Source organism: Halichoerus grypus, chromosome 3 (assembly GCF_964656455.1).
Source record: "Halichoerus grypus chromosome 3, mHalGry1.hap1.1, whole genome shotgun sequence".
Classification (NCBI taxonomy): Eukaryota; Metazoa; Chordata; class Mammalia; order Carnivora; family Phocidae; genus Halichoerus; species Halichoerus grypus.
Window position 1 is genome coordinate 178062395 of NC_135714.1, and position 24068 is coordinate 178086462.

Below are 24068 nucleotides of genomic sequence, written 5' to 3' on the forward strand. Positions count from 1 at the left end.
GGGTGACAGACTTGGGCTTTATATATTCAGTCTCACAGTAAAATTGGGTATAATTTTAAAATATCTTCGATATTTTTCTTTTGTTTCTACCTTAATAAATGAAAACAAAAACAAAATTAGCGGGCGGATATGTCTATGCAAAATTTTCGCCCAAACTCCTCCTTTTTGGGGGAACCTGGTCTCTGTTGCTTTACGACAAGCAGGCCGTGAAACGACGAAGTGTTGCCTGAGTATTGGCGGAAGCTAGCCTTGTGCTTTGCGGCAGCGAGGCGAGCTGGGTCCGGATCCCAATAGGTACCTCCGTGCTGGAAGGTCTGGAGGCACCACCCGTGGTAGTGTTTGTGTCATGCCTTAGGGGTTTATTTCTTAAACTCTTAGGGTTTTTGTTTTTGTTTGTTTGTTTTTTGTTTGTTTTTAATCTTCAGAAAGGCAAGAATAATTGATCTGTTGGGAGTCTGAGGCTCTGTTACTCCCGGAGAGGCTCCTTTCCCCTTCCTGCATCTTTTCCTTTACGCAGACTTTACTCTTTTGCGGGTGAGACTCGCGCCCCCCCACCTCCACCCCACCCCCCGACGTCTTGCCGTTTTATTTGGTTTTAGTTGCGTTCTCCGGGAGAATTCCAGCCTCCGGGTGATCTTTTTTTCTCTAGCAGATCCGCACCAGCCTCCCGTCTCGGCTCCCTGGAGGAGACCCGCTCATCACTGCCGCAGTCTGAGGAATGGAGCAGGACAGCCCTCGGGAATCCCCATCGCAGGAAGGAGCTTCCTTGCCGGGAGAGCGGCCTTCCTCCGCCCTCGGACAGTCTTTCTCCCAGGTTTTGCATCGTCTTACCAGCCAGGAGTCCGGACGGGGCAAGGCCAGAAGTGCCGTAGTTCAGGACCTCGGTGCTCTAATAGAAGCCACAGAATGTGATCAGTTATTTGAGGGTGGTGGCACATCGCCCCGCGGAATGCCAGAGATGCTGGGGCAGGTGGCAGAAGCCCTAGAGAAGTATGCAGCCCCACCCAAGGAGCAGCAAGGTAGAGGTCATGGCCACTCTCAAGTGGCCGAGAAAGCGGCAGCAGTTGGGGTGCTGTTTCTTAAACTGTTGGGGAAAATTGAGGCGGCCCAGAATTCCTTGCTTTGTCCTACATGGAAGATAGGCCTGCGTCACTTGGCAGGACCCATCTATATTTTCGCGGTCACGCACAGCTTGGAGCAACCATGGACCAGCCCGAGATCCCATGACGTTGCTGGAGAGGTGCTCTCCTTACTCCTCCGAGTTACTCGGTGTGGTTCTGTGGCAGGATTTCTGCACGGAGAAAATGAAGATGAGAAAGGGAGATTTACTGTAATAATGGAGCTTCTCAAACCTGATCTGAATAAGTGAGTATTCTTGTCAAAAGGGCCACTAACTTGAGCTTCAGCCTAACATTTTAGAATATTAGAGCTCAAAGGAACCTGAGTTTCTTCGATGGTAAGATAAAGGTGTTGTGATAATAGCAGATCTCTTAAGGCCCAGGAAGGTTGCAGTTTGCTATAAATGGCATTATCAGATATTGGCAAGTTCGACATGAGAGCCCAGGTCGTCAGACTTCCATTCCCTAGTGCTCTTTCCAGTCCTCCTGACAGCTGCCCTGGACATCGGAAGGTCTGTCCCATTTATTTATACTAAAGTTTCTTACCAGAACACATACCCTTAGGGATCTTGAAACTCATCACTAGTTATTAGATGAGGATGGTTGTTAGATATGAAAGTGGTGTTTGGGATGAAAAAAGCCCTTTAGATTGCTATTAGCTAAAGTATTTTCTGTGAGTTCCACTTGCTACTTTATATGTTACTATTAGTACCACGAGAGTGATGAGAGAAAAATGTGTACATAACTGTCATTTTACCAGGAACTTGGAGTTTTGAAGTAGTCTGGTACTTTTTATTGCTTCCGAGTAGGACCAGGTCAGAGAGCCTTTCTGAACCTGTTGCATTTTTTTTTTGGTAATATGAAGATAATATTATCTATTACACAGTTATTTTGTAGGTTGAGTAAAGTGTGTAAGCCTACTTTATAAGCTGTAAATTGCTTTTGTTCAAATATCGATTCACTTGCTCCCTTGTAATATTTATAATAATACTGAAGATACTTCTTTTACTCCTCTCTCCTTTAGCAGATCTTCCCTGTAACCACCCACACCATCACCACAGATTCTTTACAAGTTACTGTTATAAATGGCTCCTTCTCATTGGATAAGCTTTAGACCCAGAGCCCTGGCTGATTCATTGTTAAATGTATTTAGTATCAGGTTATTTGTTTTTTGTTCTTTTAGTGCAAGTTCTGTAAGTTATTTTGATCTAAATCTTAAAAGTATAACATCAAGAGTTACGTGTGATGTATTCTTTTCAAGGACAAGAAAATGCTCTGTTTAGCTTGAAGAGGTTGGTTTTCTTTGCTGATTAACACCGTGTCACTTTACTTAATGTGGTTTCACATTTCCGTGTAGGGAATCCTGGAAGAAAAACCCTGCCACCAAACATGTTTTCTCATGGACTCTGCAACAGGTCACCCGACCCTGGCTGAATGAACATCTGGAGAGGGTACTCCCCCCATCACTGCTCATCTCGGATGACTATCAAACCGAGAACAAAACACTGGGTGTGCACTGCCTCCATCACATTGTGCTGAATGTGGTAAGCAGCCTCTGCAGTCGGCCATCTGTGTGGATGGGACAGATTGAGGCATCATGATACCATTTTATTGTTGTCTTTTTTATCTTTTATTAGCTTCCTATTAATGTTATGTGACTAAACTCGCTTATTTATATTTTTTTCTGTATATTTTCCTTCTGCCAACTTATGATTTGAATTTAAATTTAGGGATCTTGAAACTCATCACTAGTTATTAGATGAGGATGGTTGTTAGATATGAAAGTGGTGTTTGGGATGAAAAAAGCCCTTTTTTTCTACCAAGGAGGTAGATTGTACCTCCTCGATAACACCTGGACCATTATCCTGCATGTCAAACTGAATAACCAGACCTTGAGTAATTAACAGTTGACTTTCAAGGAGCAAAAAAAATCAGAAACTAAAAGAGGTTTTATCCAAATATGCAAGCCATTATTATATTACTCAAGGAAACTTTTTTTTTAACTGTGTATTTTGGAGCTTTTAAAATATACACAGAAGTAGAGAGTGGTATAATGAATCCTATGGCATGATAGATTCTGTGTATCCATACTTCAGTTTCAAAAATTACCAACATTGGGTGCCTGGGTGGCTCAGTCGGTTAAGCGTCTGCCTTCGGCTCAGGTCGTGATCTCAGGGTCCTGGGATCGAGTCCTGCATGGGGCTCCCTGCCTCTGCTCCTCCCCGCTGCTTGGGTGCACACGCTCGCGCTCTCGCTCTTTCACAAAAATAAATAAAATCTTTAAAAAAAGATCAACATTTTGGCAACCTTGGGAAAATTTTAATTGGGTAATTTGTCTGCTTGCAGCCGGCTGCTGATTTGCTCCAGTATAACAGAGCCCAGGTCCTCTACCATGCCCTTTTCAACCACCTGTACACACCAGAGTACAACCTCATTCAGGTAATTGTAATTTTTGTTTATAACTGTGAATCTCAGTTCTCAAATTTGAGTAGAAGGTGGTATTATGTGAATAAGAATAGTTGAGACATTTTCCTCTTTTGGAAGGTGAGGATGATGACTAAGTCATAGCCAACTTGAAAATAAAGAGGTAGCAAATGACTAGTGAAAATGTCTCAGTACTGAGCAGGCATCCACATTTCTGAGTCTCCACAGAAGAGCCAGTGTTTTGTCTTCCATCTGGGTCAATTCTATATCACTTGAGGGCGGCTTTGTCTGAAAAGTTCTATTTTTATTAACTTGTGTCCTTCTCTGCCTCTTTGTATCAACACACACTTGAAACTCTTTGTAAGTTGGGTATTATAGTGCCATTCTTCCTTCCCAAAGACACTGAGTATCTACTGTGTGTGAGTAACCATTGTAAGTTCCAAGAGTGAATGGATCAGACAGGGTTTCTGGCTTTAAGAAACCCTTTGGAAAGACATGTAAATAAATGAGTATTTATACATGTCTGTAGTACAGGGTGATAAATCTATTAAGAAGAGGTTTGTATAGAATGCAGTGGGTGTCCAGCAAAGGGTGGCTAACCAGGTTTGGTGGTGTTGGGATGGTTTTAGGAGGATTTAGGAAGGAGGTGATATTTGAAGGATGAACAGAAGTTTTTTAGGATGGGCAAGAACATTCTGAAGACAGAAGAAACAAGTTATATAAAATCAGAGGTAGAAATAGCCTCTTTTTTTAATGCCTGTCCTCCCTTCCCCTCTCCCCCCAGCCACCTTTCTTTTTAAATATTAAGTATTAAATTGAGAATCCAGGTATTGACAGCCAAAAAGTTTAGGGCTCTTTAGATGATGGTTTAAAAACAAAACAAAGCTAAGAGGAAAAAAAAAAAATCCCAAGAGAGCTAGAAGGGAGTGCTTAGATACTGAAACTTCACATAGGGTAGTCAGACTGGACACAAATGAGGACCATTGTAGATTCTTTTTATTTTTTTATTTTTTTTAAGATTTTATTTATTTATTTGACAGAGAGAGAGAGCGAGAGAGGGAACACAAGTAGGGGGAGTGGGAGAGGGAGAAGCAGGCTTCCCGCTGAGCAGGAAGCCCGATGTGGGGCTCGATCCCAGGACCCTGGGATCATGACCTGAGCCGAAGGCAGACGCTTAACGACTGAGCCACCCAGGCGCCCCCCATCGTAGATTCTTTGTAGGAGCAGTTTTATTGTGAGTATGTGTAACTATCAATTTAATTTAGAAATTTCGTGGCAATAGACTTAGACTCCTATAATTTCGGTTAAAGTCCCAGCTGTGCCCATAAGGTCCCATTTCATAGCTTAGCAAAGAACAGTCTGGAAGAGGAGGTGTTAGGGGCGCCTGGGTGGCTCAGTCGTTAAGCGTCTGCCTTCGGGTCAGACCATGATCCCAGGGTCCTGGGATCGAGCCCCGCATCGGGCTCCCTGCTCAGCGGGAGGCCTGCTTCTCCCTCTCCCACTCCCCCCTGCTTGGGTGTTAACTTGTTTGGAGATGATGTAAAACAAACTTGAAAATATAAAGTAATATACACTTCATGTATTACTGGTATCTTTCAGAATTCTATCACACGGACCCCAAGGATAGATTAATGAAGTTGCTAGACCAGTCAGTGAATGTGAATGCAAACGGACGAACAGTTCTATTACTTCCTCCTAGGCTGTGCTCCTGTGTCTGCTGGATTTATTCCCTGTCCTCGAGAAAGGCCTGCACTGGAAGGGAGGTGCCGCTCGACCCACCACGCACTGTGATGAGGTACTGCAGTTGATCCTGACCCACATGGAGCCGGAGCACCGCCTTCTCTTACGCAGGACCTACGCGAGAAACCTCCCAGCGTTTGTGAAGAGGCGAGTGCCTGGGCTGCTGGTCCGGCCTACTCTTCATCTCCTTGGTGCCACATTTTCTCTTTCCTTTTTAGGTTGGGGATTCTAACTGTCCGGCACTTAAAGAGGCTGGAGCGAGTCATCATTGGTTATCTGGAGGTTTATGATGGACCAGAGGAGGAGGCTAGATTGAAGATACTGGAAACTCTAAAACTTCTCATGCAGTATGCATGGCCCAGGTAAAACAGCCAAGCAGGCAGGTGTGCCAAGAGGGGCAGAACTCAGCCAATATTCTCTTCAGAAATTGCCCAGGTGTACTTTCAGTACAAAGTCTTAAGGACATGCCTTATATTTGAATATCTCCATTTTTACATTTCTATTGGATATTGAACTGCGGAAGTCACATTGAAAAGATAAAATATACCCATTGTTACTGCAGGGATATCTCTCTCTAGGTTTATAATGTATATTAGAATTTCAAAGGCTATTTAGAAGTGATACAATGCTTAACTTTGTTCACCCCAAAGTTTTTTAAATCTAATTGAGAACAGAGAACTTCATAACACATTACTTGAACATCTGCAGAGCAGTGACCAGGAGAATACTAATTGAAGATATGATTGCTTAGAAAGCATTCCAACTCTGGCTGGAGGTTGGTGTCAGGAACAATAAACTGGAACCCAGACATGTTTTGTCAGCAAATACTTTCTTGCATGGACAACAAAGTTTAATTCACCTAAGAGTCCAGTGCTCCAAAAACCTCTCTATCTGTTCTGAACCATAATACTCTTAATTTCCTTAGAAGGTTCCCAAAGTCTTTACCCTTAGTTATGTCTGTTACTGGACTGTCTTTGTTTACTTCCGGTCTTTTTTCCCTACTGAACTGTAAGCCCGCTCTGGGATACTGAGTATACAAATTTTCTCAGTACTTGGTTATTACATACACAAATATTATAAGAATGAATGGACTAGAACAGACTGAATGGATGGCAGGCCCAAGTAGGAAGGTTAGAAAATGAATGCCTGTATGGAAGGAGTGGGGCTGGGAAGTGGGAAACAGCAGGTTTTATGTTGATGACAGGTAGGAAAGCTGAGCAGCAAACAACGTAGGAAATAGGCTTAATATTTACTAAATCGAGGGATGCAAACTTTTATTCTTCCAGTCACATTTCTGCCCAGAAATATGGTTTAGTATGCATATTTTCCCACTACAAATTATTTTTCAGCTCTGATTAAGGCTTTTAAGGTTTTTTTATTATAAAAAAAAAAAGTACAGGGGCGCCTGGGTGGCTCAGTTGTTAAGCGTCTGCCTTCGGCTCAGGTCATGATCCCAGGGTTCTGGGATTGAGCCCCACATCGGGCTCCCTGCTCTGCGGGAAGCCTGCTTCTCCCTCTCCCACTCCCCCTGCTTGTGTTCCCTCTCTTGCTGTGTCTGTCAAATAAAATCTTCAAAAAAAAAAAAAGTACATACAATTTACCATTTAAAAGTGGACTCAGTGACATTAAGTACCTTCACAATTTTGTACAACCATCACCACTATCCTTTTCCAGATCTTTTTTTTTTGTCAAGATAAAAACTTTCAGAAAGGCTAATAAGTTGAAGTAAATAGGCTGGGCTTAACTGATGGTAAGCTAGGATCTGGAACTAAAGGACAGAAAATTCTAATTGAGGGCGCCTGGGTGGCTCAGTTGGTTAAGCGACTGCCTTCGGCTCAGGTCATGATCCTGGAGTCCCGGGATCGAGTCCCGCGTCGGGCTCCCTGCTCAGCGGGGGGTCTGCTTCTCCCTCTGACCCTCTTCCCGCTCGTGCTGTCTCTCATTCTCTCTCTCTCAGATAGATAAATAAAAAAATCTTTAAAAAAAAAAAAAAGAAAATTCTAATTGACCGTGAGGTCCCTGAAACCAAGTTTCTTTCTCTCACTTTAATTTCCAGGCCCAATGCCTGGGTGGCTCAGTCGTTAAGTGTCAGCCTTCAGCTCAGGTCATTGATCCCAGGGTCCTGGGATCGAGCCCCACACATCGGGCTCCCTGCTCAGTGGGAAGCCTGCTTCTCCCTCTCTCACTCCCCCTGCTCTCGCTATCTCTGTCAAATAAATAAATAAAATCTTTAAAAAAAAAAAATTTCCAAGCGCAAGACTACATAAACGTTAAAGTATTGTAGACCATTTCTTCTTCTCTGGCCTAAGGTCTAAGCCCCTGGTAAGGGGAGATCCCAGTTCTTCCTTTTCAGGAGGGATTATTTCCTTACAGTAGAACCAAGCTTCTGGAAGGGAGCAAGGTATTTAGGCCAGAGTGTGTATATGGGTACACACTATGCTGCAGAGAAAAAGAGGGGCTCGCAGTTAAGAAATCTGGTGTCTGGTCTCTAGTTCTGCTTCTAGCACTTTAGTTCCTTCCTTTAGGAAATGAGGGCTTTACAACTTAGACGGCCTTTGAAATGTTTTAATATCCTGATTTAGAGTATGAACATAACTTTCTCTTCTTGATTCCAGAGTTTCCTGTAGACTTGTGGTCTTACTGAAGGCTCTCCTGAAACTGATATGCGATGTAGCAAAGGATCCAAACCTTACACCCGAGCCTGTTAAGAACACCTTATTAGAGGAAGCCACAGATTGCCTAATTCTCCTGGACCACTGTTCTCAAGGACAGGTGAAGGTAAGAGAGTCTGCAACCTGGTCCTTAAGTAATTCCTATGACTGATAATTACTGTTCACATGCCTGACCAAGTTTGTAAATGAACATGGAGGGTGCAGGTTCCCACCTTGGAGACCGCTAGCCTTCAACAGAGGTTGATTAACACCTTATTTTTCTTTTAAAGCTCTTCAGAATTTAGACCAAAGGTAAGGTCTCTGGGGTGAGGACAGAAAATGCACAAAAGATTAAGAGTTTATAAAACTTAAGTTCTGTTTTAGTCATCTGAATTTTTTTTTTTAAATGGTGAAATAATGAGCTATAAACCACCAAGGAGTAATAATATAAGTAGAGTGATTCAGATCGATCCCAGAAATGTTTCCAGTTTTTCCAGGGCAACTGTATTTTTCCATATCCACATGGGAGTTCTTCCTTTAGTTTCATATTCCACAAAAGTTAACTTCTCAAAGCCAAAGCATATAATAGCTGTGTGTGTATATTTATATATATTTAATAAACTATCGCCTCATTTCTTCCATTTAGAAATCTTCAATTTAAATTTATAAAGCAGCGTGAAAAGAAATTCATATCCTAAAAGTATTTAGAAATACTGTAGTTTGTTATCAGCTTATTCAAATTACTTTGTGTTGGCTCTTTCATCTCAGGCAGTTTTCGAGCCCCTGGATCCAATCTGATTTGCATTGGCTGGTATTAGCTCGCTTCTTCCTGAGCCAGCAGGACCCTTCCATGTACACCAACACTGTTTTTAACGTTAACATCTGTTCCACAAACTGCTGTCTAGTCTTGTCTGTTCATCCTTTCTTTGAGTATGGTACCAAGAAAGAAGAACCAAGGTAAAAGGAAAAGAAATATCAATTAAAAAAAAAGCCTGTTTGGTTTCATGTTTCAGGGTCTCCTGGTCAAAATTCTCCAAAGCTGTGAAGATAGCAAGGTGGTGAACTGTATCAGAAAAGTGCAGCAGGTGTCTGAAGGCGCGTCCTGCGACGGAACTTAAATTTGTCTTTCCTACAGCAGGAAGGCTTCTTGTTCCAACTGTGTAAATGGAATTGTTTAAGAAAAAAGGTATTTTCACACTAAACATAACTTAGACCTTCTTTTTCCTTCTTTTATTCCCACAGAAGTAGGGAAAAGAGAACAAGAAAAAAAAGTCTGGACATTTCTAAATAAAGTTGGGGGGTGGGGGGGCGGACGCCAAGGAAACGGGTGGATAGCATTTAAAATTTAGAAATATTTACACCCACAAATTCATCTGTTAAGCTTCTTGGGCTCAAGCTGTTACTTCAAAGCATATGCCAACACTATAAAAATACTCTGTTCACAACTTAAGGCTTCCTCCGCTCCCTCCCAGATTTTGTGCACCACAGAAGTAGCATAAATATTAAAAACACAAATATTGTGTTAAGTACCATATGAAAGAGCAAAAACTGGAGGTGTGCACGTTTATGGTAAAAGAAAGGAGGATGTTGAAAGTGTTCAGTCCTATTTATGAATGTCCGAAGAAAAGTCACGTTGTTTTGGCCTTGGCCACAGGCTCTGTCTCCTGCTCATACTCTATCTCCACATAGGCTCGTTTTCTCCGCAAGGGTCCTTTCAAGGGTGTTTTGCCTTTATGTCTGGTATCAAGGGCCTTTTCTTCTTCCTCGATGGAGGATTTATCATCCTGATCTTCATCACTGCTGGCATCCAGTTTATCCATATCCTGATACAGAGAGGAAAAGAAAAGAGAAAATTCATCCCCCAAACTCCTTTCATTGTACTCTCAATTTAGACCCAGAGAATTTATCTGCCGGTGTGTTCAGAAACCTTCTCTTCCCTGAAGGCCCAAAATCTCACCTCAAAATCACTTATGTCACTCTCATCCACCTCATCATCTTCCACAAACTCTCTCTTCCCCACATCCTAAAAAAACACAGAGCTGTTAAGTTCAAAATACAGAATGAAAATTCAGCTTACACATCTAGTTTTATTCTCTGATAAGTGCATAAATAACAAACAGATTGACAGTCTACTTATTAGGCTCAACCGAAATCTACTTATCTCCAAGTTTAATACTTCTGATTTAAAAACATTTCAGGGATATCAATTCTCATGCCTAATATAAATCATCAGAGGTAAAACATCCTCATTTTAATTTGTTAAAAAAAATCAGTATATAGGTAGGGCTTTACAAACAATTCTGTACATTTAATTAAACCTATTAATTTCAAATATCAAAAAAGGGTTACTACTAGGAAAAGTACACCTATGGGGACGCCTGGATGGCTCGGTTGTTAAGAATCTACCTTCGGCTCAGGTCATGATACTAGGGTCCTGGGATCGAGCCCCACATCGGGCTCCCTGCTCAGCAGGAAGTCAGCTTCTCCCTCTCCCACCCCCCGTTTGTGTTCCCTCTGTTGCTGTCTCTGTCAAATACATAAAATCTTAAAAAAAAAAAAAAAGTACACCTATGTGCCTATTTGAGTGTACCATGTGATTAAGCAACTACTTGGTAAATCTGGCCTTTTCCTAAAAATACAATCATTCCAGTACCTCCCCTATATTAATAGTGAAATTAAATCCTGTATAAAATTCAGTAGGTTCCTTAATGGTATATTCTATCAGCTAATGAGGATTCTTCATTTGTCCCCTTGCAGGAAAAATTTTAGAATACCAGTAAGTAAGATTAAAATTGTCAATGTGTAGTTTGTTGGCTGAACTAAAATTAACCTCATGATAGAAAAAAATGACCAAAGAATTATTTTTGGTTAGGGGAATGAAAATGATATTCTCTCAAGTACACGTAAAGAGATCTAGTTCTACAGATTACTGCTTGATGAAGCAAAAACAAACAAACAAGGCTTACTTCTTCATCTTCGTCATCTTTTTCCTCAGAATCTGAAGAGTCACTCTCTGCCTCCTGCTGTTCCAGGGCCTTGTCGAAGGCATGAATGGGGAAGTTGTAGATGTCGCCATACTGAAGGACAGAAACACACACTGGCTTTAATGACATCTCAATCTTACACTTGAAGTCCACTGTCCAATAAGCATATTCCTCAGTGATTAAATGAGAATACTTAATTCGATAAGTAGTAATATTTCTGTATTAATTTCAAGCCTAGAACCGACAATGTCTTTAAAAGCACATTTTAAATAATCAGTGGTTAAAATCAAACAGGTAACTTCCATGAAGAATAGAAGCACATCACTTAAAACTTAGTAGTGTATAAAACCCATGGGTTGGAACAAACGTAAATTTGCTGACAGGAAGGAAATGATAAGGAAAAAGTAAGTTTTATTCATCTGTCTTTTAAATGACACTAATTTTTAAAAAGAGAATTAAAAACTCATTTTGAAGAACCTTAGAAGACTAGGGTAATATGCAGGAGGATCAAAACTGCATGCCTTTTATACAGAGATCTGGAACGAAAATGGAGAAGCCAAGGCCTATATATTTGTTTTATTCCAGGAACAAAATCAAAGTGAAGCTCTTTCCAGCATCTTTGAAAATAAAACACATTTCCCCACTATTTCCTAGCATGATATTATTGGTCTAAAAAATAAAATTTACATCCCAAAGTTTCTGGCTTTCTCACCGTATCTTGTTTCAGTCTCTCCAGCAATTCCTTTTCAATAGCATTATCCAGCTGAGCAGCTATTAATGCCTTTTCCTGTAATAGAAAAATTTGAGTAAACCCATTTACTTCATTAATACTCATTTTCAGCCTGTAGAAGTGGAAGAAACCAAGTTTTTATTTAAAAAAAAAAAAAAAATCACTTTTTTCCCCCTCTTGGCTATCACCGGGACTCATGCCTCTCCAGCCAGATATATTCCTGCTTTAAACTTTGGGAACCTTTTAAATTTAAAAATTCCAATGGTTTTATAAATAGCATTTTAAATTAAATTCTAACGAAGCCTTTCATAGATACACAAAGCATGTAGGTCTATATACATTTAAGTGTCTTAGAAAATGAACAATCCTGGGGTGCCTGGGTGGCTCAGTCAGTAAAGCATCTGCCTTCACTCAGGTCATGATCTCAGGGTCCTGGGATTGAACCCCGCATCGGGCTCCCTGCTCAGTGAGGGGGTCTGCTGCTCCCTCTCCTGCTCCCCCTGCTTTTGCGCCCTGTCAAATAAATAAATCTTTAAAAAAAACCACAAGAAAACGACCAATCCTGAAACAGATTTTGTAAAAGCTGAGAAAGGGAAATCGAGACTTTGACTCCTACTTTTTCTAAAACCATGTTAGACTCCATGTGACAGAAAAATAGATTAAAAATCTCTTCCTCCAGTGATCGCATCAAAAACGATAATGATACATGGTATCAAACTACCACCCACAACCAAAACATAAAAATCTAACCTCAATCTATCTTTCTCGCCTAAGACTGCATTAATTTAATAGTAAAGATCATAAAATTTTAAAGTCTTACTGGGGCACATGAGCAGTTAAAAGGCTATCGTGATGTTCTGTACTGTTCTCTAAAGTGGGTGCTCACACCTCAAGGGCGATCCACTGAGATGCAGGCAGAAAATAGTCAAAATTGCTGTGTATGTATTTTTTCTTTAAAAATTAAGTTATATTTTTTTATGCATAACAACACTGGTACCTTAACTCTGGCCATAAAGCAAATAGCTGTGTGTCCGATACAGTGAGGAAGATAACCTGAGGGAAAAATACTGTCCAGAGTCTGAAAATGGGGATCTCACTACTTTATTCACATGATTACAGCATACAGTTGATGTTTGCTTAAGTGGGTTTATAGATACTGAATACTTTGCAATACCACAGGCAGAGTTATAAAGGTATACTATTTAATTGTTTAGTACTTAAAAAGAGTTGTACAACTTAAAAGAATTATGCATTTTTCACAAAAAGAAAAATGTTCCGAATTTTCCAGGATGACAAATGACTGTAATATGTAACAACAGAAGCTTTAAAAAATACACTTACTCCATTCTTTCAAGAGAAAAGCAATATTTTAACAGTGAGTTTAACATGTTTTTAAACTTGTTCTGTGGATAGAACATTTGAAAAAGGAAAGTGATAACATTTATAAGTGACATTGTGAAAACACGTCTCCCATAAATCACACACTCAAACAATCTGGAAACATAATTTTCCAGCTGATTTAAAAATCTTCCAAATCGACATTTTTCAGAAGGCTTCAAACTTATTTGGTAAAATCAGAACAACTTAATTTCCTCTGAAAGGCTTGCAAGAACACCTGTTTAGCAATCCGGGAAGAAACAAACTCACTAGCTAGATCTGAATAAAAACCTCTGCAAAACTGCTGATGAAGAATGAAAAATGCAGAGCCAGTACTTAATGTAAACTATCAACGATTCACTTCCTGATGTGTCTCTGAGGTACCTATCAGTTATGAGAGCCCTTAAAAACAAATTTCTTCTCCACAAAGAACCAGACCTTCATTTCACTAGATCAATAACAGGTATGTTAATTATAATATACCTATTAGTGAAAGTATATATGTATAATAACATTTATAAATAATATACCAGGGAGCATATGTTCAAAAATTTCTCTGGTGAGAAATCAGAACAGTTTGGAGACCAATGCTATAACAGATTTGAAGTCCAAAACTCTGTATGAGTAATAGGAACAAAAGCACCAAATTATTAAAGTGATTTCTTGATAGAATATGACAAATGATCAGGGAAATGTCTGTTGGTAGAGGGGAAGTATGCAGAGCAAATACCCAGAATAACTGAAAATTTGAACTTGTGAGGAAAAGCTAATTCCTAGGTCTTGAAAAGCAGAAGAAAAGTCAACTTGAATGAGGTACCAGTGAGGTGGACAGGCAGACTGCTCTCTGCAAGAAAGGCTGGCATTTCCTGACTAGATTTTCCATGGATAGCAGGGTATTACCATCACTATTCATTAATCTGGTAAGAAAGCTGTGCAGTTTACTTCAAAGAAACAAATAATCCCAATCAATTCCTTATAACTAATTTCAAAATCCAAAAAACTCAATTTAGTGGCCTAATATGACCTGAACTGACATAAGGCTCCTTAAAAAGTTTTTTGAAATTCCATCTAGTGTGAACCTTCTTATATTTCACTGCAGAGCTACTAGTGTATCTGATTAGAATGCTCAAACCCTGGGGACCCAAATAAACAAAATTACTAATGAAAGAGGAGAAATAACAACCAACACCATAGAAATACAAACAAATGTAACAGAGTATTATAAAAACCTATATGCCAACATTTGGACAACTTAGTATGAAATGGATAAATTTCTAGAAACCTATAACCCACCATAACTAAAACAGGAAGAAACAGAAAATTTGAACAGACCAATTACCAGCAATGAAATGGAATCAATAATCAAAATGCTCCCCAAAAACAAAAGGCCAAGACCAGATGGCTTCATAGGCAAATTCTCCCAAACATTTAAAGAAGAGTTAATACCCATTCTTCTCAAACTATTCCAAAAAACACAAGAGGAAGGAAAACTTCTAAATTCATTCTATGAGGCCAGTATTACCTTGATACCAAAAGCAAAGACACTACCAAAAAAGAGAACTACAGGCCAGTATCTCTCATGAATTCAGATGCAAAAATCCTCAACAAGATATTAGCAAACCGAATCCAACGATATATTAAAAAAATCATATACCGTGATCAAGTGGGATTTATTTCCAGGATGCAAGCGTGGTTCAATATTCACAAAACAATCAACGTGATATATTACACCATTCAGAGAAAGGATAAAGACCACAGGATCATTTCAACAGATGCAGAAAAAGCATTTGCCAAAGTACAACATCCATTCTTGATAAAAACTCTCTGCAAGGTAGGTCTAGAGGGGACATATCTCAACATAATACAGTCCTTATATGAAAAACCTACAGCCAAAATCATCCTCAGTGGGGAAAGACAGAGCTTTTCCCCTAAGGTCAGGAACAAGACGGGGATGTCCACTCTCACCACTTTTATTCAACATGGTACTGGAAGTCCTAGCCATAGCAGTTAGACAACACAAAGAAATAAAAGGCATCCAAATTGGTAAGGAAGACGTAAAATGTTCACTGTATGCAGATGACATGATACTATAAATAGAAAACCCTAGAGACTCCACCAGAAAACTGCTAGAACTGATAAATGAATGCAGTAAAGTCGCAGGATACAAAATCAGTGTACAGAAATCTGTTTCATTCCTACACACTAATAATGAAGCAGCAGAAAGTGAAATAAAACAATCCCATTTACAACTGCATGAAAAACAATAAAATATCTAAGGATAAACTTAACCCAAGAGGTGAAAGACCTGTATTTTGTAAACAGTGATGAAAGAAATTCAAAAGGATGCAAAGAAATGGGAAGACATTCCATTCCATGCTCGTGGGATGGAAGAGCAAATACTGAATGTCCATAGTACCCAAAGCAATCTACACATTAAATGCAATCTCTATCAAAATACCATCAACATTTTTCACAGAAGTAAAACAAACAATCCTAAAATCTGTATGGAACCACAAAAAACCTCGAATAGGCAAAGCAATCTTGAAAAAGAAAAACAAAACTGGAGGTATCCCAAGTCCAGATTTCAAGTTATATTACAAAGCAGTAGTAATTAAAACAGAATGGTACGGGCATACAAATAGACACATAAATCAATGGAATAGAACAGAAAACCCAGAAATAAACTCACAATTACATTGTCAATTAATCTTTGACAAAGGAGGAATGAATATACAATGGGAAAAAGACAGTCTCTTCAACAAATAGTATTGGGAAAACTGGACAACCACAGGCAAAAGAATGAAATTGGACCACTTTCTTTCACCATACACAAAAATAAACTCAAAATGGATTAAAGAGCTAAATATGAGACCCAAAACCATAAAAATCCTTGAAGAGAGCACAGGGGGTAATCTCTCTGACATCTGCCATAAGCAACATTTTTCTAGTTATGTCTCCTAAGACAAGGGAAATAAAGGCAAAAATAAACTATTGAGACTGTATCAAAATAAAGTTTCTGTACAGCAAAGGAAACAATCAACAGAACTAAAAGGCAACCTACTGAATGGGAGAAAATATTTGCAAATGATATAGCTGACAAAGGGTTAATATCCAAAATATATAAAGGACTGATAAAACTCAATACCCCAAAAACAATCCAATTAAAAAATGGGCAGAAGACATGAACAGACATTTCTCCAAAGAAGACATCCAGATAGCTAATGGACACATGAAAAAATGCTCAACATCACTCATCATCAGGGAAGTGCAAATCAAAACTACAATGAGGTATCTCCTCACACTGTCAGAATGGCTAAAATCAACAGCACAAGAAACAACAAGTGTTGGTGAGGATGTGGAGCATCTTGCACTGTTGGTGGGAATACAAACTGGAGCGGCCACTATAGAACAGTATGGAGATTCCTCAGAAAGTTAAAAATAAGAGAACTACCCAAGAGCCAGGCATCACACTATTGGCTATTTAGCCAAAATATACCAAAATACTTTAATTTAAAGGGATGCATGCGCCACTGTTTATAAGCATTATTTACAATAGCCAAAGTATGGAAACAGCCCAAGTGTCCACTGACTGATGAATGGATACAGAAGCGTGTATATATATGGAATATTACTCAGCCATAAAAAAATGACACCCTGCCATTTGCAACGACATGGATAGAGTCAGAGAGTATAATGCTAAGTGAAATAAATCAGAGAAAGATAAATACCATAGGATTTTACTCCGATGTGGGATTTAAGAAACAAAACAAGAAAAGGGGAAAAAAAAAAAAAAGACAAACCAGGAAATAGACCCTTAACTACAGAAAACTGACGGTTACCAGAAGGGAGGTGGGTGGGAAGATGGGGGAAATAGGGAATGGGAATTAAAGAGGTTTACCATGGGGGAGGGGGGGAGAAAAAAAAAGAAAAAAGAGTGCTCAAACCCTGCTGAGAGTAGTATGTGATGTGTAAGAAAGGCAACATACCAAAGGTGTGATTTCTGAGACATTTAACCTCAAGAATTTCAGACAAGGTATTCCTTCTGTTCTCCATTATATATATACCTAAGAACCCTTACTTTAACCTGCCCTGAAAGTCATAAACTTAAAATATGAATATCCGGTATCTTATACAACTAATACAACAGTATTATCCATTAGTGAACCCAAGGCCTGAGCAGTTCACAGACAATAGTGACTGAATCTTTTTCATGATCCCTACCTACACACCCCTACCCTCAATGAAAATACAGAAGCTATGAATACCAAAATAATAAGTTACCTCTCTTCTTTTTTCCCTCCGTTCCACCTTCTTACTCAAGGGAACAAGTTTCCTCCTACGGAAAATAAAACACATTATCAGAAAACCCAAGTGCACATTCTGCGTGTACCTTTAAAAAAAATGAGAAGAGGGATGCCTGGGTGGCTCAGTCGGTTAAGCGTCTGCCTTCGGCTCAGGTCATGATCCCAGGGTCCTGGGATTGAGCCCCACGTGGGGCTCCTTGCTCAGCAGGGAGCCTGCTTCTCCCTCTGCCTGCCACTCCTTCTGCTTGTGTGCTCACGCACTCTCTCTCTCTGACAAATAAATAAAGTCTTAAAAAAAAATGAGAAGAAAAAAGGATTGGAGTTGATTTTGTAGGTTCAGCTCAATATAGCCAAGATTATATACTTAACAATTTTCTAGGTATTTAATGCTATAAAAAGTCAGACATTTTCATATGTATTTTACTTTTTGTTTTCTTTAGGCGTTCTGAGACTTCTGAGGGCATTCGCTATGCCAAGATTAATGCTTCAGTTAACAAAGAAAAAGAATTTTCTGTAGAAGACTGCCATCTTTAGCTTTCTCTGCAGGTCACAATGAAGAAGTATTAGGATCTATCACTCCTTAGGAAGATATTCAATTCTGTGGATTTCATATCACTTTTAAAAATTAGTTTTCAGTGAACTTAGAGTACAGTTCTTACATTCTTATTTATTTAAAAATTTTTAGGTCATTGTCAATTCCTTAATTTTATGATTCTGTCAGGGAGTTATAAAGAAAATTTTCTGAAGCTGCTTTTCAGACAGGGAGGGGATCATCAAATTTTACTAAGCTGTTTTTTAAATCCTGCAACATCAAAGGGCACAATTTTAACTGGAGATAAACTTTCTTCTTGTCAGCATATCATAAAAGGTTATCCGAAATTGGATTTAATAAGAAGCATTACCAGAGATTTCATAATCTCTCATCTTCCTAATATGACCCACAGAAAGACGCTTAAAAAATAAATATAATAAATGAATGATCTAAATACTTACTGTCGCTTTAGTGTAAGTTTTCTAATTCGAATTAGGTACTGGGTGATCTTGGTGAATCTCTGCTTACACTTGTGTCGAATGAAACGGGGCCAGTAAATTAGATTTTCATCTATTTGCTCCAGTGCTTTCTCATAGTTTTTATGAAGCCGAACCTATCAAGCAAAAAGAAAGCTTAAAGAGTAAGGGTAAATTATTAGGTCTTCACTGCTATGATACCCATGGGACCTAAGGAGGTTGGCTTCAAAAATTTAATCCAGGGGCACCTTTGTGGCTCAGCTGGTGAAGCATCTGACTCTTGATTTTGGCTCAGGTCATGATTTCAGGGTCCTGGGATCAAGCCCTGTGTTGGGATCTGTGCTCAACACGGAGTCTGCTTCTCCCTCTGCCCACCCCCACCTCCCCGCTCATACTCTCTCTCATAAACAAATAAATCTTTTTTTTTTCTTAAAGATTTATTTATTTATTTGACAGAGAGACACAGCGAGAGAGGGAACACGAGCAGGGGGAGTGGGAGAGGGAGAAGCAGGCTTCCCGCTGAGCAGGGAGCCAGATGCGGGGCTCCATCCCAGGACCCTGGGATCGTGACCTGAGCCAAAGGCAGACACTTAACGACCGAGCCACCCAGGTGCCCCTCATAAACAAATAAATCTTAATTAAAAGTTTAATCCAGCTATGGTCAAGGAAGAGAGAAAAGCATGTGGCATTTTTGCTCTTGATTAATGATCACTGTAATTTTATGTCCTAAGTCTTACCCGTTCCCAGAGACGCCTAGGAAAAGCTGCTCGCTCTATAACCTTCATATACAAGTAGCACTGTCCTGCAGGATAAAGTAAATACCATTAATATTATTTACAGAGAGACTAGAGAACATCCTTTTAAGAGCTGTTGGCTAGTTCTCATGGAAGTTAAAACTGAGGAGTTACCTTTCTCTTCTTTGATCGTGGCATACTGACTGTTTGCCAGGGGACAAGATGACCGATTACACAGTCCAGTCAGGCTATATTCATTTCTGCAAAAACTCTGAGTCTTAGTTCTAGAATGGGAGGAAAAGAGCAAAAATTATAAGATGGGTTACCAAGAGGGCAACTGAAGGAATCTTTGTTCAATATGCAAATCTAGACTCACCTAATCTTAAAGGAACAAAACTGCTTGTTTCCTAGTGTATCCCAGATAACCTACAAGACAAAGAAAAAACCCAATTCAATTGCTTTGACCCAACAGATGGGAATATTAACTCAAGAAAACAATGCCCTAGGGCAGTGCCCTGGTTTACTGAGGAAGTCTCAAAGGGGTCTTTGAGGAATGAGAGGAGGAAGAAATGCTTTGTAAAATAGTCTGATCTGTTTTCTTTTTACACAGATTCTTGTAGAAAAAGAAAATACAAATTGCCAATAGCCATCACCCCATGACCCACAGATAAAATTTCATTAGAATTTTGTAAATATTTTTGAATTTTTTTCTATACATGTACTTTCCATCAACCAGTATGCCTGTATTTTTAACAAAAATGAGATGTATATATATTTTGTAACATTCCTTTTTTACTTAATATGTTCATTATCCATTGTAAAAGGCTGCACAGTACTAGACTGTTGGATATATGTACCATAATTTGATCTCATCTGGCAAAGAAAATCATCTACTGCTATCTTCTACTAACGTGTACTTTATTCTTTCAGCATTGATTGTATATTTACGTAAGGCACTGATATCCCCAAATCCTGACACCCAGGAGGTACTCAAGTATTTGTTGAATCAAGGAAGGTATAGTCCTTAAACAGTTTTATCTATCTATTTAGTGGGAACGAAATGTAAACAAAGTATCACAAAGCATTAGTCTAAGTGCCACAAAAGAAGTTTGTAAGAGCCTTTGACAAGTGAGCTGCCCTGAGGAACTGGGAAAGGCTTTAAAGAAGTTAAAGCCTAAAACATAAATAAGTGTAAACAAATAGAATAACATTTTTAGAATTTTATAGGATGTCTTTGGTGGGGGATGACAGGAAACAGGTGAGAGGAAATCAAACTGGGAAAGTAGGAGCTCATTCTAGCTTGTGGCTTTAAATATCATCTGTAAGTTGATGACTCCCAAATTGTCATCTCCTGGTCAAACTTCTCTCCAGAGCCGAAGTATATATACACCCAACTGTCAACCTGACATCTCCACTTGGAAGTCTGAAAGGTATCACACACATTAACAACCAAATGAAGCTCTCAATTCCACATCTCTCAAAATACTGTTTTCCTTCCCCATCTGCACAAATATAACCACCACTGAACTATTTGGACAAATCCAAAAATCCTTTGATTTCTCCCTTTCCCCCTTCACTGAATGGATCACGTGGTGTTTTCAGTTATACCGATAATACAGATCTCAAATTCATCCGCTTCTTTTCCTCTCCACCATTACTACCTTGGTTGAAACTACTTTCATCATATTCTAGTCTCCCTGCTTTCATTCTTTCTCTCCTTCAAAAGCCTTTCACATAACTACACAACTTTTCACAAAATAAGTCAGATGTCATTTCCCATTAGAAGCCCTAAAAATACTTCCTACAAGACTCTACATAATCTTGTCCTGCAAGCATATCCAACTCATTACCTCTCCCTCTTCCCTCGATTCCTATAGCACAGGTCACATTGGTATTCTTTAATATATTCCTTTTCTCTTACCTCCAGATCTTTGCATTTTACTGTTCCCATTGCCTGGATTTTTTGCTTTTCCCTCAGCCCCTCAATGACGGCTTATTCTCATCTTTTAGATCTCAGCTCAAATGTCTTCCATTCAAGGAAACCTTCCCAGATCAGCTTTGTCTGAAGTGGTCTCTGCTAATTACTCTCTACTTCATCAACCTTGGTCTTACTTTCACAGTATTATTACACAGTACAATGGTTTTCAATTTGTTCACGTGTTTACCACCTGTCTCCTCCACCAGAGTGCTCCAGGAAAAGAGGTCTTTTGTCTGCTTATTAAAAACTAAATCTCCAGTAATTACACAGTACTTGGCACACCGTAAACACTTTCGTATTTCTCATATATGTAACTAAATAAATGAATCGAAGGGCGTCTGCCTTCGGCTCAGGTCATGATCCCAGGGTCCTGGGATCGAGCCCCGCATCGGGCTCCCTGCTCAGCGGGAAGCCTGCTTCTCCCTCTCCCACTCCCCCTGCTTGTGTTCCCTCTCTCGCTATCTCTGTCAAAAAATAAATAAAATCTTTAAAAATAAAAAAAACATTATTAAATAAATGAATCGAGGATGCTTCCAAAAAATTATGACTTGGGCAGACAATGGAGCAAATGTAAAGAAAAACCTAACACAGAAAAAGCAGACTTAAAAGTAACATACACGTGGAAGAAAGGGATCCTTAAATTTCACGTTCAAACTTGGCCATACCAACCCCCGCCTCACCCCCCACCCGCGCGTGCCTCCCACGTCCAGTGACACCATAGGCAAAGTCCTTTATTGCTGGGTACCACGGACTGGATAAGCCAACCCTGTGGATTGAAGTGACGGTATTCCAGCCCCTTCACCCAGCTAAGGAAGCGGGCTGGGGATCCCGAGTAGACACGTGAGAGCCCCACGCTCGGAAATCGGGGTTCTAGAAGCCTCGGTTCTGGAGCAACACGAGGCTAATGCGATGGGCCAGCTGAGTATGTGGCTTCTGAGTCTCCTAAAGCAGGAGAACCCAGGTGGCAGACAAACACGACACTCACATCATCTGACTGCATGGCGTCCGCGGTTCAGAAGGCAAAGCCTGGCCAAATCTAGGGAGCAGCCATGCTTCTTCCGGAAAATCACTTCCGGAGAACCTAGTCTCACCTATCGCGAGAGTTTTGATTTCTCGGGCTTGCGTAGCGCCCCTTGGCGGCGCAACTTCCGCGTCCACCGCCACGTCCGGTCCGTCACGGCCGGCTAATACCGCCTTACGTCTTGTTCCGGGTCTCCCTCTGGGACGGTAAACACGGTTAGCGGCCCCCTGCCAATCCGCGCAGGTTTCGGACAAGGCCTGGGGCGCGGAGGGGGAGGTCGCTGGGCACGCCCTTGTCCAAAGCGCGGTCTATGACTGCCCCTGAGGGTTGGCTGGCCCAGGCCGGCGGCGGGCCTCCTCTGTCCCGGTGTGCGCTCGGGAAAGCGCGGTCCGCCGCCCGCCGGCCCTTAGCGCCTAGCCGTCGGAGCTGCATTACTTTCACTCCGCCGTCGCCGGGGCTGTGGAGCTCGAACTCGGTCCTTCTTCACCTGAGACCCGCGTTCCCGCACTCACTTCCCCCTCGCTTAACCCTGCAGACGCTGTTGTTTGGTGTGACGCTGGGTCTTGACCTTTGACATTTATGGATTAGGTAATATTAAAAGCAAAAAAAAAAAAAAAGGATTAAGTTTGTCCCTCTCTTTTTAATTTGACAAGAAAAAAAAAACGTTTAGTAGCTCACACCGTTTTTCTCAAGGAAGGCCAGTTTAATACCAAAAGAGCAAAAAAGGCATAATCTCAGAATAAGGATGGGCACTTACTTTGCATATTACATTATAAAATAACTAAGTATATCATAAGTAATGTATTTGCTGCATACAGGTGAAAACTATGAATTGAGACCACCCTGTTGGAGGGGTGCCTGGGTGGTTCAGTCAGTTAAGCTGAGGCTTAACTGATGGATTCGACTCAGGTCGTGATCTCAGGGTCCTGGAATCCAGTCCCTTCCCGGACTCCTTGCTCAGCGGGGATGTGGCTTGAGAATTCGCTCTTTCCCTCTCCCTCTGTCCCTCCCCTCCGCTGTCAATCTCCCTCTAAAAATAATTAAATAAATCTTAAACAAAACGCCCTCTTGGAAACCATTGATTTGGCAGTGGTTTTTGGAGCCAAATTTAGGTTATGAAAACCAACTGGTATTTACTAAGTATCTTTAGGCAAGTTACCCTTTAGCAAACTATCCCATTTGAAAAAGGGGGCTATATGATGACTGGTGGTATGTTAAATGCATAGTTTACATTGCTTCATAAGAAACAGTTTTGAGGGGCGCCTGGGTGGCTCAGTCGTTCAGCGTCTGCCTTCGCTCAGGTTATGATCCCAGGGTCCTGGGATCGAGCCCCGCGTCGGGCTCCCTGCTCCGAGGGAAGCCTGCTTCTCCCTCTCCCCTGCTTGTGTTCCCTCTCTGGCTGTCTCTCTCGGTCAAATAAATAAATAAAATCTTAAAAAAAAAACACAACAATTTTGATTGTTCTCACTCATCTACTTGCCTTTCCTGGTTTAAAGACCTAGAGGGCAGTCACACATACAATGCCCTTTTATGTTAATAAAATCAAGTTTAAAATAATATGGAAGAGGGATGCCTGGCTGGCTCAGTAGCAGAGCCTATGACTCTTGGTCTCCAGGTAATGAGTTCAGCCCTCCCTTGGGTGTAGAGATTACTTAAAAAGTAAATCAAAAGATGAAGCTTCTTAAATAATAATGTGGAAGAAATCAAAAGCTAGATAATACTCACAAGGTGTACCACTCCACACTCCCCAAATTGTTTTAAGTAGGAGAAGTGATATATTTTTCAGGTTGATTTAGAATAATACTCCTTTCCTGCTCACCACCAATAGGTGAATCCAATGAATAGCTTTTTAAACTGATTTATTATTGACATATATTAGTTTCAGTAGTACAAAATAATGATTGATAGATGTATATACTGCTAGAGGATCACTATAGTAAGTCTAGTTAACATCTGTCACTATATAATTGCAATTTTTTCCTAATGATGAGAATGTTAA

General features: G+C 40.3%; 3 protein-coding genes across 11 annotated transcripts in view; 2 read left to right on the forward strand and 1 right to left on the reverse strand.

Moving 5' to 3' along the window:
• Positions 1-248: 248 nt before the first annotated feature.
• On the forward strand, positions 249-11122 carry TTI2 (TELO2 interacting protein 2). 9 transcript variants are annotated; one of them, XM_036095852.2, is made up of 9 exons: positions 250-534; positions 650-1365; positions 2476-2662; positions 3465-3557; positions 5242-5429; positions 5501-5644; positions 7898-8060; positions 8947-9119; positions 10929-11122. In XM_036095852.2, the coding sequence occupies exons 2-8, from the start codon at positions 719-721 to the stop codon at positions 9049-9051; spliced, it is 1527 nt and encodes a 508-aa protein (XP_035951745.2). In that variant the 5' UTR covers positions 250-534; positions 650-718; the 3' UTR covers positions 9052-9119; positions 10929-11122. The 9 variants fall into 9 exon arrangements, with proteins under 9 accessions (XP_077925760.1, XP_035951745.2, XP_035951746.2 ...); XM_036095853.2 differs by having other exon boundaries at positions 653-1365; XM_036095854.2 differs by having other exon boundaries at positions 255-294; positions 653-1365.
• MAK16 (MAK16 homolog) lies at positions 9142-22221 on the reverse strand. The gene is made up of 10 exons (XM_036095856.2): positions 22034-22221; positions 19447-19496; positions 19245-19354; positions 19074-19138; positions 18322-18473; positions 17306-17360; positions 11630-11704; positions 10900-11010; positions 9891-9956; positions 9142-9756 (listed from the first exon to the last, which is right to left on the reverse strand). Exons 1-10 carry the CDS (start codon positions 22046-22048, stop codon positions 9562-9564), a joined length of 894 nt encoding a protein of 297 aa, XP_035951749.1. The 5' UTR covers positions 22049-22221; the 3' UTR covers positions 9142-9561.
• Positions 22193-24068, forward strand: part of POFUT3 (protein O-fucosyltransferase 3) — a 72741-nt gene continuing 70865 nt past the window's right edge. Inside the window, exon 1 of the mRNA XM_078069629.1 lies at positions 22193-22657. The gene's annotated coding sequence lies outside the window, so the exon portion shown is untranslated. The remainder of the gene's footprint in view (positions 22658-24068) is intronic.